The 12,759-nt window shown below is 43.6% G+C and overlaps 2 protein-coding genes across 3 annotated transcripts; one reads left to right on the top strand and one right to left on the bottom strand.

Moving 5' to 3' along the window:
* The first annotated feature begins 938 nt into the window (after positions 1–938).
* On the top strand, positions 939–5,054 carry c9 (complement component 9). Of its 2 annotated transcripts, XM_068334611.1 has the most exons (11): positions 939–1,096; positions 1,205–1,295; positions 2,064–2,214; positions 2,295–2,436; positions 2,982–3,120; positions 3,218–3,439; positions 3,514–3,754; positions 3,871–4,002; positions 4,096–4,271; positions 4,455–4,689; positions 4,800–5,054. In XM_068334611.1, the coding sequence occupies exons 1-11, from the start codon at positions 1,023–1,025 to the stop codon at positions 4,955–4,957; spliced, it is 1,761 nt and encodes a 586-aa protein (XP_068190712.1). In that variant the 5' UTR covers positions 939–1,022; the 3' UTR covers positions 4,958–5,054. The 2 variants fall into 2 exon arrangements, with proteins under 2 accessions (XP_068190712.1, XP_068190711.1); XM_068334610.1 differs by having other exon boundaries at positions 3,871–4,271.
* A 3,285-nt stretch (positions 5,055–8,339) lies between these two features.
* gas1b (growth arrest-specific 1b) lies at positions 8,340–10,634 on the bottom strand. The gene has a single exon (XM_068334712.1). It carries the CDS (start codon positions 10,210–10,212, stop codon positions 9,436–9,438), a length of 777 nt encoding a protein of 258 aa, XP_068190813.1. The 5' UTR covers positions 10,213–10,634; the 3' UTR covers positions 8,340–9,435.
* Positions 10,635–12,759: the final 2,125 nt, after the last annotated feature.

The raw sequence follows: 12,759 nt of genomic DNA, 5'->3' as shown, positions 1-12,759 counted from the left end.
TCCCCTCCTTTTTTTGTGAATTTTACTCACCGCTCTCCCTCCTTCTGAGGAACTAAAGAATGCAGACTCAGCAAAAGGCTCTCAGATCACATGACAGATCGTAACATGCAACAGCTCAAAACTTCCTGTGCATTGCGAAAGGCTTGTTTTCTATATTTATAAGAGGGTTTAATGTTTGACATCAGAGAAAGACATTAGCGTAAGCGCATGTCTATAAGATGCTGTTGTGTGTGAGTGTGTGTGTGTTTGTGTTGTCTACACCTAAAGAACACACTTTACAAAACCCTGCTGCCACCCACTCGATCCTGCCACCTTGTGGACAAAAATCTTTACATCAGAATTAACCCAACAACCCAGAGTTCACACTTTGGGTTTACAGTGAGTGTGAATCTGCCCAGGGTTTCTTTTAGCTTTATTTCCATTTAGTTTCCCATCCTCGGACAGTCACCTGAATGTGAATGTGGCCATTCTAAATATTTGCTCTGCTTAACCCTTCCTGATTGATTGCACAATTCTGAAACAACAGAAATGAACAAATAAAAAACTTTCTATGCAGCTGTAATGCTAAAAAGAAAACCTGCACCTAAAGTACATTCAATCCATCATGTTTGAAATACATCATTTTTTGGCTACAGTATTCGCTGAGTTCGGTTTGTGAATTTGTTGTTATGTAGCCCCTCCTTTGAACAAATCACCCTGTACCTCCAACCAAAGAACATTTTCAAAATGTATTTTAACTTACATAAGAGTTTTTCAAAGGCGATGAAAGGAACTGAATCATCCCTTGTACGTATGAAACATTGCTCAAACATCATGGAACAAACTATATCGACCGGGGGAGCACAAACAAACTGACGAGGACTTTCCCAGCAACGAATCAATTTCCTGAACTAAAACTCCAAACTCTTGTAATTGATGATAACATAGTCCATTTGCATTGTGGTAATAATTGACAAGGACATCACTTCAAAAACTAAACAGGGACGGACGCGCCACAACATTTCTCTCTTCAACAGTTCACCATGAGGATTGGGGTTACTCTCCAGCTGGGCCTCTGTGGCCTGAGTCTAAGTCTGGTGCTTCTTGGAGAAGGATTGTATGTATATTTCTATTTTCAAACACAGAACAGCCACAATGTTATTAATTCACCTGCTAATGGTTTGTTACAAGTCAAAAGACCGACGACTTCCTGTTTGTGTTTCAGGGAATTAGAACTTCCTGATCCACCTGCAGTGGATTGTGTCTGGAGCCGCTGGTCTGAGTGGAGTTCCTGTGATCCGTGCACGAAAGTCAGAGTAGGTCCTTTCAAAGTGGGCGATACCAGTAGGCCTACACACAACTGCTTCCATATAAAGCCACAACTTTAGCCTGAATCTGACGTTGTGACATTTGTCGTGTCAAAATATACTACATTAGAATAAATGTCATTTAGACAGGAAAAATAAAAAAACTCAATTTTGCATGAACAAGAACAACCTGCAGTTAGTCATTATCACTTAACTTTAGCTAAGAAATAAATTTACTCAATACTTCCTGTTTCTTCACTTCAACTTCCCATCCACAGTAATTACAATATAATTACAATGAAGGAAACGCCAGGGTAGCTAAAGGCTTAGCTTAGCCATCTTTACAGGTTACCTTATATGATGAGGTACCTTTCAATCACATTTTCAAACATATTAAATTTGGATTTTAACATTAGGTGCTAAACGGGCACTTCAAAGAGTCTGGAGCAGAACTTGAATGCAAACAACTACGAAACATTCCAGAACCCAATGACAGGAATGTCTTCTTCAAACAATTAACTTGTGCCTGTAAATGCTTTTACGTTGGGTGAAATCTGGCCCATCAAGTGAAGGCCCTGACTCAAGCAGCGCTCTTTGTCTTTACTGGCAACCCGTCTTTGAACAATTCGTAAACGCTCATATAGTTACCTTAGTTTGCAGGACGTCTTATATAAAACGTGTGCCCCCGCCCTAAAAACAAATGGTTTCTGGTTCTGTTTCATTCTGTCGAGGAAGAAAGTGTAGGAACTAAAGCGTGGTATCGTTTTGAACCCTCAGAGGCGTTCTCGTGGTGTGGAGGTATTTGGACAGTTTGGTGGTCAGGCCTGCCAGGGTTCGCTAGGAGACAGAGAGACGTGTGTGACAAATGCCCCATGTGTCCGACATCCTCCCCCCGTGTGCTCCGACTCCCAGTTCCAATGCGAGTCAGGTACTTCAGCTTCCTTCAAGTCCTTTCGAGTCATTTCTTATAGCGTAGACTTAATGGAGTTATCTCCTATTTTTACACAGGTTCTTGCATCAAGAAGAGATTAATGTGCAACGGGGACTATGACTGTGAGGATGGTTCAGACGAAGACTGCGACCCGGTCCGTAAACCCTGTGGTTCTACAGCCCTGGAGAGCAATGAGCAAGGCAGGACAGCGGGATATGGGTAAGATAGAGCTAACTCATCTAGAATGAAGTAGTTCATGAAATTAAATCCAATGGAAGCTTTGCTTTTGCTATGCTGTTTATCTCAGTTTTTAAACAAAAAAAGAACATTTGTTCATTGAATAATAACAGACATTGTCCACACGTCAAACAAGACCTATGTGTTTGATCTCTACGCTAGGCTAAGCTAATCACCTGCTGGCCCTGACATAAAATTTAACACAGAACAGAAATAATGGCATATCAATCTTTACATATTATTTTCAGCCAGAAAGAAAATGAGAAATGTAAAAATATATGATAACTACAAAAACACTCAACAGAGGGCATACCTCCACTTCATGACCTCATAACCTCATGACCTCATGACCTCATAACCTCATGGCTTCATAACCTCATGGTCTCTTGACCTCATCCTGACAAAACACCCACCAATAAGTGGACATGGTTGAAAACCTAGCCTCTTTGGCAGAGGTAATATAGCAATGGAACGTTTACGTGGGTGTCTATATAGTCTTGAAGGTGACCACTGTGTCTCTGATCCAGAATCAACATCTTGGGTGCCGATCCTCGGATGAACCCTTTCAACAACGATTATTTTGACGGGAGTTGTAAACGCGTGTTGAATCCAAACACTGAACGCTATGACAGGCTTCCCTGGAATGTTGGCGTGCTCAATTATCAGGTTAGCAACAACTGTCCATCTTGAGGACGCCTGTGATGTGCGGTGATGAATGAAACATATTTCTCTCCTATAACGCTTCGGTTCCCTACCTTTTCAGACTCAAGTGGACGAAACTGTTTCCAGAGAAATCTACGACAACACTCACAGCCTCCTGAGGGAAATGTTGAAAGAGATGAACCTGAAAGTTGATGCTGGACTTTCCTTCAAATTCGACCAAAGTGAACCGTCCTTGTCCGAAACGCCTCCGGGTGTAAACCTGGATTATGAGTATGAAAAGAAAACTATGATAAAGGAGATGTCGGAGTATTCCACGATTAAGGTAAATGTCCGTTACTCCAGAGTGTAACATAGCAAACACAGCATTTATATGATTCAATTCTTGTGCACACTCAGAACAAGAGCTTCATGCGGGTGAAGGGAAAAGTGCAGCTGAGCACCTACAGGATGCGCTCGAGTTTGCTCAAGGTGGCCGAAGAATTCCTGCAGCACGTGGAATCTTTGCCTCTGGAGTACGAGAAAGGCATTTATTTTGCCTTTCTGGAGGACTACGGAACTCACTACACCAAAAACGGAATATCTGGTGGCGAATACGAGTTAGTCTACGTTCTCAACCAGGACACCATCAAAGCGAGAAGTAAAACCTCATCTCAAAAGTATTGTTTTCATCCATTGCAAGGGTTTTCATGCAACGGCGTTGAATGCATTGAGAAGTAATCGCCGCTAATCTTTTACTTTTCTTGACATTTGCAGATCTGACAGAGAGGAGCATTCAAGAATGTGTCAAATTAGGCATTAAGGCAGATTTTACCGGCACGAGTCTGGATGGTGCAAAAGGCCATTATAATAAGGACAAGTGTGATGATGTGACAACAAAAAGCGATGGTTTGCCTTCCCTGTTTTTACCTGATCATATTTGTCAACCCTTCCCTGAGGGAAACATCAGGAAGTCTCTAAAGTTTGGTCTTCTGTTGCTAGATAATATTGATGGACAAGCAGTGGTGGACAAGGTGATGACATCAGTCAAAGGAGGAACTCTAGAAAGTGCTGCTACCATGAGGGCAAAGTTGAATAAGGACGGGGTGATGGACGTTGCCACGTACCAGGAGTGGGCCCGGAGCGTCGCTGGGGCCCCTGCACTGATTCACAGCGAGGTAGGGATGATCGCAATGGCATCACTAAAGGTGTTGGTTTACGCTAACATGATAATAAAACATCGTAAAGTCAAATCTTGCAGAAACAAACACGTGAATCATCGTGGAGCTGCTAGCATAGCTGAAAGAGTTGTAGGCAAATGAAAGATAAAACTGTGAACATATTCTTCTTGATTCTGACAGCCAGAGCCCATCCACATGCTAATCCCAACCAGCATGCCCGGTGCTAACGAAAGGATTACCAACATGAAGCAGGCGATCGCTGACTACGTGGCGGAGTACAACGTGTGCAAGTGTAAGCCTTGTCATAACGGAGGCACCGTCGCACTGCTTGATGGGAAATGCACTTGTTTGTGCTCTCACCTGTTCGAAGGCGGGAGCTGCCAGAACTACAAAGGCGATAAAGTTCAATACTCAGGTAGGAGCGACGGTGATATGGGATCAACCGACCATATTGAACCGTTAGAATCGCTTCAGTTGATTTTTTTTTTATGTGATCAATAACTTTTTTCCTTTTTTTTTTCACAGGTCCCAGACCCACTGTCACCCAGGAGGGCAACTGGTCGTGTTGGTCCAGCTGGTCGAGGTGTAACAGAGAGAGGCGCCGGAGGACACGGAGCTGTAACACCGTTGGACTCCTCGGAGCAATTTGCAGAGGAGACGCCAACAACGAAGATCACTGTTAAAACACCTCTCTCTGACACACACACACACACACACACTCACACACGCACACACACACACACAAAACCTGTTTGTACAAAAATAAAAATGAAAATTGTTGTCAGCTTATTGTCTTTTCATAGTTAGAATGGAGACCAGCACCACCTAGAGGTTAGTTTTATATTGCAGTTAACTGGTGACCCAATTCCAAAAATGAGTCTAATTTTGCGTGCGGAGAAATAATAACCTGCCTTTGATTTTTATGTTCTCACATGGATTTAAACTCATGCAGGTATGAGTGGACTAAACCCTAACCTGCCCCCCCCCCCCATCCTTGAAGAGGTCTAGTATATCCCAAAAGACTTAGAATTTGTTTGCTTTGGTCCATAGTTTCATTTTATTTATTGCTTTGTCTTCCCCTCTCAGCGGGCTTCTTGTGAATATTGCCTCCTGTCGCCACTCACTAGAGAGGAGTTCAAGCCTATGGCCTGTGTGTGTGTGTGTGTGTGTGTATGTAGTGGGTGGGGGGGCTGATGAATGCATACTTGAGGGGTAACCACTGGGGGTGGCACCCCCTGGCCTTTAGGATGTCACCATAATGGAGTAAAACTTTGAGACCTTATTGAGCTCGCAGGCGAGCCCATTCACTCCGGACAGCGGCCCGGCCTCGGCCCATTATCTTAGTGGAAAATGTTTTGTTCTTTCTTCAACCTTCAACAGAACCGTTCACACAAAATAATGAACCCTTCTCCGTCGATAGACTGCCCACTTCTCCTTTTATTCCTATTTATTCACATTAAAAACCAAGTTGTGAGTTAAGATGACTTTGAAAACCAGTTTGTGGACGTTCTATTTTCTTTTACTTATGATTATCGTTCGTTGGGTGGAGAAACACATTTAGACACTTTCAGTGCCACCACCAGAGAATCTGTGACCTTAAATAAAACCTAAGATCATTTTGTACCTCAAGAATTGAACGCAAACATCTCCATCCGAATGCTTGTGTTGAACATTTTTGACATTTTTCAATCATTAAAAACTTTTCGCAGCTTCTCAAATGGAGAAAACGTACAGTTTGTTTCATTCAAAAACAAAATCTATTGATTCCACCCCTCGCTGCTGCGGCAGGAAAATGAATTCTCGTTGCTTTTCTAACCTCCTGTCTCATAAACATCTCGCCTCCGCTTTCAGGAAGAAAGAGGTAAGGGATATGTTTTTAACAAAAGCCATTTGAGGGGTGTGAAACGAGCCCCCACTCGCGCTCCTAAATGCCTGGACACAGTTGGAGTTGCCCCCTCCCCTTCCCCAGGGCCACTGAAGGTATTGAGGCCTTCGTGGGCTGCTACGGCAGATTACCCCACACAGCTGTCCCGGCACCGTGGAAATGAAGTTATGCCCCCTGTCAGCTATGTTTTCAGTTCCCCCACTCCTCCCGTTATTCTCTCGCTCCTTAAAACTTTGCACCATTGCCCCCTCGCCTGACAGAGACAGAGGGAGGGGAGGTAACTAAAGGACAATCCAGAGCCAGATAGAGGAACCTTATCTGATTGGTTGATTAAATATTCCCTCTTTGCATCATTATTCAGAGATCCCTGACATTCAACCCGGCTCAGCCCCTCTCCCACACCAGACCCTTCCCCCCCATTCTCCCTCAATCATAAATCAACCCCTCCTCCACCTTTCCCACCTCTCTAAAAGCCCAAAGCGGTGCCTTCGTCAGTTATTGTGGGGGTCACCGGGGTTTATTCACTTCACTCCGCGCTCGCTAGGTTTGTTGATTTTGGATGAAAACTGATCTGAACAAACACAGAAAACTTCAGATCAATCGGATCAGAACTTTTGTGGTACTGAACAGCCACTCCGGTACAATCAGCATCTGTTACTCTGCTTGCTAAGTCTATAATCTGGCAAGTTGTTTCAGGATAAATGACACAAAAAGCCTCAAATCCAAACGCTTTAACCCAGATCATCTCCTAAAAGAAGAAAAATGATGAACTATTTCATTATTTAACCATTTAACGGCACATTTATTCATTCATTTACTTGTCAGTGGTGGTTCTCAATCACACTCTCCACTACTTTTTAATTTAGATGTTCAGTCACTGTTAACACCCGACGGTGCATTCTAGGTTCAAATAAGAGAATAATGTGAGGACAAGACACACATTAATGTTTGCTACTCCTCAGCGTAACCTACAGAGGATGGAGGCCGGGGGGGGAGCTGAGGGAAGGTTGGCTGAGCAGCACTTTGAGTTATGATGAAGCAATTTTAATGATGTTCTGCTCCCTGCACCAAAAGCCCCTGTCGACTCTTTCCTGCTCCTGCATGGAGAAGAAAAATCCGACATTCCTTTTCTTCCTCCGGTGCCAAAAGTTAATTGAAAACATTTCAGGGCAATGTATGGTGTGGTGGGCCCCTGTATGATTCCCGTCCCTTCATTATCCTCAACAATAATAAAAAGACATTACAATTATTGATGGTTGGACTGGAGGCCTGTTTTCCTAAAGGGACGGCGCAGGCTTTTGCTGCTTTGTTGGTATTTTTTAACAATCACTGCCATTATAGGATTTATTATTTCTTTTTAAGGCTCTTTAAAAACCCGATGGCGCTTTTTAATGTTAATTGCGACTTTCCAATAGATTATCGGAATGTGATGCTCTGAGGGAGAACCCTCAAAGGACCTTTATTATAAGAGATCGAATTAATTGCTGTGAACGGAGTCTCAGCGGGAGCCGGACCAGCCGATACAGCTGAACTTTCTCACATAACTCCTCCGTCTTCCTCTGGAATAGCCGTCCCCTCATGCTCCCCCCACTCCCTGAAAAGAAGGTGACGGAGGAAAAGATTGAATGAAGTGCCCCAGCATTGTGCCGCTGCACCATTGTGTGTTTTGCATCTCCATAATAGAGGTGCCACTCGACTTCTCTTCCAATCAATGGTCTGGAGGGCCCATCTTTTTTCCTTGAAAAGCAACATGGCTGCCATCAATAGTTTGGAGACCCATTATCACGAGTGAAGGAGGGGATGCTGGCTTTTTGTGAGCTTTGAGAGCTGACAGATTCACAACAGGAGTTACCGGACACATGTTCCACTCCTGAGAAAAGTGACTTAAAAAATGCATCCAACACTAAGCAATGTCAATTCTGAAGTGGGATCCAATAAACTGTAAGTGTTGTTGTGATGTCACCCAGTTAGTGATGACCCACGTCAGGTTAGCTAAAACAGAAGGACTCCAGAACCATGAAGCGTCTATCAGCGCATCGAAAACGACATCGTACACGAGTCTTAAATCCAAACATTATTAATTCCCAGAGAAATTAATTTATAACATCACTTCATTTTACCAGCAATCCAGATGGACTGATTGATCACCAAACCTTAGAAAAATAACTATAACAATGATGTTGGTTCATTTGAAATATTTAAAAGTCTTTATTTTACACATGTGCAAGTGAAAGAAAAGATTTAAAGTTATAACCTTGAAAGCTTCTTGTATTTCCAAAACTCTGATGAACTTTGTGCTACAACTTCTTGATTGTTGATGATTCATAGTCGGGGAAAAAAAATTACTTTTTAATGATTTTCTTTAAAAAAAGAAAAGAAAAAAAAGAAAGTGACAGGACAAAAGCCACAAATCTCCCAGAGGAATCGTTTCCGACTCATATTTCTTTAATGTGTTTGTACATTCAGAGACGTTTGTTTGTAACCGCCACTCAGTAGCTGCACTTATCTCGTTCATCTCAGCGTGTCTTTGTGAAGACTTAACAAACACACCTGGGAGGGGAGGGGGGGGGGTTCAACACATTACATCCTCTCTCACATCTATTTGACACCCTTTCAGACGATGAACATTTTATACCTTCAGCAAACATTCCCTGTTTACAAGGTCAGAGGTCAAGTGCGGCCCCTCCTGAGAGTGTCTCGTATCGGATCCATCATCTGCCCTGGGATTCAAACACATTTCAGTGGCTTCCACCAACGTTGGGTTTTAATGATGGGGTTGTGGAAAAAGCCTCTAAAAGGAGATGGCAGTGCTTCGACAGCACGCCTCTGATCTGGTCGCACGACGGCGAATGATGGAGTGGTATAAAATCTTTTAGGCACTTCTAGACAAAACAAGACTTCCTTCGTAACGAGAGCGGAACTAACCCGATCACGGAGCATCTTGTCATTCATAAACAGTTATATATTTAAAACAGCCTACTGTACAATTCAACTTAATGTAGATATACAAAAATATAAACCTGCTTGTCATTGTCAGAACTTTTTTTTAAAAGGACATATAACTTCAAAGCTACATATTCTATCCATCTGGTCCACAATCAGCTGTTTGGATGCTTCTGACATTAAACTCTCAAACAAAAAGGTTTCAATTTATAAATTTTGTAGAAATTGTTCAACATTTGTCAGAACAAAAAAGACATTTTGGTGTTAACCTTTTTTTTTTTTTTTTGGTGTTCTTGAGGACATAGAGAGTTTACGCTTCAAGGCAGCAGATTTTCACATGAATTTAACTAAAACCAAAATGGTGGTCAGGAAATTAAAAGCATTCTTGCGTGGATTTGAGTCACTCGAGTTTTCCACGTACAGATCAACCTCTTGCTCGAAGTAATAGTCCTCAGAATCCTCCTCTGAGTCTGAAAAGCCGCTCCCAGCGAACCTATCGCTGGAATCGGAGCAGAAAGTCTTCATGCTGAACTTGATGTGCTCGCATATGGTCCTATCCAGGCCGTCGCACACGCAAGTGTCGAGCTGTTGCGCCTTCGGTATGGAGCGCATGTCGGCGATCACCCTGCGACACTCATCCGAGCATCTTTCCCCTCCGAAAAGTTTCCTGCAGTGGAATAAATAATCATTCATGGCTGAACTGCAGTACAGGTCCGTCTCACACTGGCGCCGGGCCTCGGTGCAGCCCATGGTTCTTGTCCGCGGTAGGCACGGCTCGATGGCTTGTTTGGTCCTCCTGCAGACCGGGTCCAGCGCGCAATCGCAGTCCTCCAGAGCCGGACCGCTTTGGGTTAGATTGAGCTGAACCAGGGAGGATATGCAGTGACTGGGACACTTCTTACGGTCCCCACTGATGATTGACGCGCAGGCGTAAAGGTATTGATCGTACGCGTAATGGCAGTCCGGCTCTCCGTGGCACTTGAGGATGGCTTTCCAGCAGATCAGCCGGCGGCTGTGGTGAGGAGACCCGACACCTAAACCGATGATCAGGATCAGGACGCCGCAGGTCAGACCCACGATCCGCTCCATCAGTATGGCACGACTTGCCATTTCCAGAAAATTTGAATTTTAGAAGCGTCCGACTTCATCTGGACTTCGGTTGCAGTTACATCATGTCGCAGTTTGATGCTTCGGGCTCACCAAGGACATCCATCAGGAGCCAAAAAGGAGTTTGAAAAGTTTCAGAGGTGATGCAAACTTTCCAGTTGTTAGTTTAAAAAAAAAAAAAAAAAAAAAAAAAAGTTCTGCCGGCTATATGCAGGGACGTTTGGCGCGACCACGGGGCGCGTAAAATAAAACCAAACGTAAACTTAAAAAGACGCGTTTCCTCCGGAGGTGCCGGGATTTATCCTCGTCCCTTAAGTTGGTAGTTTGCTTTCACTTCCAGACAGCATCCACTCAGACCGCAGCGGCTCTGTGATGAGGGCAGCGGAGTGATGGGGAGTGATTAGGTTACTGCGACAACCGCGTCCGATTGGTCCGATCGACTATAGGGAATGTGTCGTCAGGCGCGGGCAGTGACGCAAGCAGCTGTTTTTTAAAAAGAAAGCTTTCTGAGGCAAACAGATATTTTCTTTTAGAAATAGATCTCATGAGTTTTTTGGGTTTGTTTGTTTTGGGGGTTTTTTTGCTGCAATCTCATGCTTTGTGTTCTGGAAGTGGAAATTTAGACTTCGAGTGGTGATCATAAAATCAATTGGGGTGTGTTTGTTGGGTTGTTGTTCATCTCTGTAATCAGACGTGTGTAATGAGATGCTGGGATTGTGTTACAAACCAGTAGGCAGAAACAACAGCTGGAATAACACAGGAGGAGCTGCAGCTTTAACACTTCCCATCATTAAAACTAAGCCATGTTTTAACACGTCGCTGATCTCCAGACACTGAGCTGGGAAGGTAGCATCGGTGACTAAAACAAAAAAAAAACCACATCCTGCTGTTAGTTTTACAACTTAATCCCTGCAAGTGCAAGCAAGAAATGGTGTGAAACCGTAATTATCCCTTTGGTAAAAGGTAATTCTTATTTCCTTACACTTCACAAAGAAGTGTGAAGAGGATTCACACAAAATTAGACGAGCCCGTTGGGAGGAGATCTCAGCTCTTCTGACCCCGTCACATCGCCACAGTGTGACCACAAATATCTGACAGCTCTCAGAGGACTCTCAAAGAAATCCCATCCCAATTAGAGGAATTAGAAAGGTGTCAAGACAAGAACAGAGCTTCTTTGGCAAATAACCCAAACGCCCCTTGTCTACCTCATCCAGCTGGTAGAGGAACAGGATGTCTGCAGAGGTTCCGTTTGCACCCCAAGAAGGAAAAAGGTTTTTGTTCCTTCAAATTGGTTGAAAAGATTGTAGTGAGCATGCCAGGGCAGTTGTTGGCGATGCAACCAATTAGAACCAACACCGCAGAATGAGACGCAGCAGCGATGCAGCATGTTTGTACATGCGCTAATAAACAAAGATGGTACGAGTCCATAAAATTAAAGTGGAGGTTAGAGAAAGTCCATCAAGCTAAAGGGCCTCAAATAACCAGCCAACCAATGAAAAAGCTGGAATCCACCAGAGACGGTTGCCGGTGACTCATGAGGACATGACGATTCAACTTATGAACAAACTTTAGGTTATCTTCCCACCACCCTCTCCGAAGCACGAGGCCTGTACAAAGATTTCCTTTCCAGCGTCTGGGAACAAACTAAAGAACACACCCCGACCACAAATGCATTACACTGTTAAGAAGTTCATAATGCAGAGCAGAACCAAAATCCCATCAGCGTTGGGCGGCAGCCAGAACAGAACAACGGCCAGATTGAGTCGAGCCAACAGCTCGGTACGACGGAGCGGTCTCCCCCTTAACTGCACCTCAAGAAGGACTCAAATTCATCGCTTTGATTTTTCACTTTTACACCAAACTTTTCAGATTGTTTTGAAGGGAAATTCGATCTTGATATCCCTTTAGTTGAAACCAGCATGTCTGGAGACGCATCCTCGTATACGTGGTTGTTCGTGGCGACATGCACATAATAGCGTTTCCAGAATTGGAATGCGGTTCTCAAGAATAGATTTGTAAATACTCATGCAGAGACAGACGTGCTCTAAAGATCACATCCACCGCTGTCAGAAGTCATTACAAACAAGCTGCTACGCCAGAAGAATTCGCTGAACTTTGTATTCAGTCGTTTCCATGCCCAAAAAGAGGCTGAGAGAGACGAAAGAGAGGGGACTGTGGAAAAACAGTCAATATTAAAAAGCTGCCAAGTATTTTTCTTTCTGCTTTTTTTTTTTTTTTGTCTTTCCCTGTGGCTCATGGAAAATTCTCAGATGTCCAACGTAGACGCAGATATTCATTTTCTCCACATGAAAGAGAAATACCGTAGTTCTTGGCTTCGACTTTTTGTCAGCCTGTGCATGATCCCTGCGTGAATATGTAGCGTAAGCGCCAGGTTCATTATTCAAGATGACAATGAAATTTTGAGCAGACATTCATGATCACCAGAGGCTGAACCCTAACGATTATGATGGTCCCTTGAGACAAACCGTCTCTTTGACGTTTCCAATGATTTTTTTTTTTATTACCAAAATGTTAGATGCAGTTTTTGCC

The sequence above is a fragment of the Antennarius striatus genome, chromosome 15 (assembly GCF_040054535.1).
Source record: "Antennarius striatus isolate MH-2024 chromosome 15, ASM4005453v1, whole genome shotgun sequence".
Lineage (NCBI taxonomy): Eukaryota > Metazoa > Chordata > Actinopteri > Lophiiformes > Antennariidae > Antennarius > Antennarius striatus.
The sequence above is the reverse complement of the archived record's forward strand: the minus strand, read 5'-3'. Positions and strand labels throughout refer to the sequence as shown.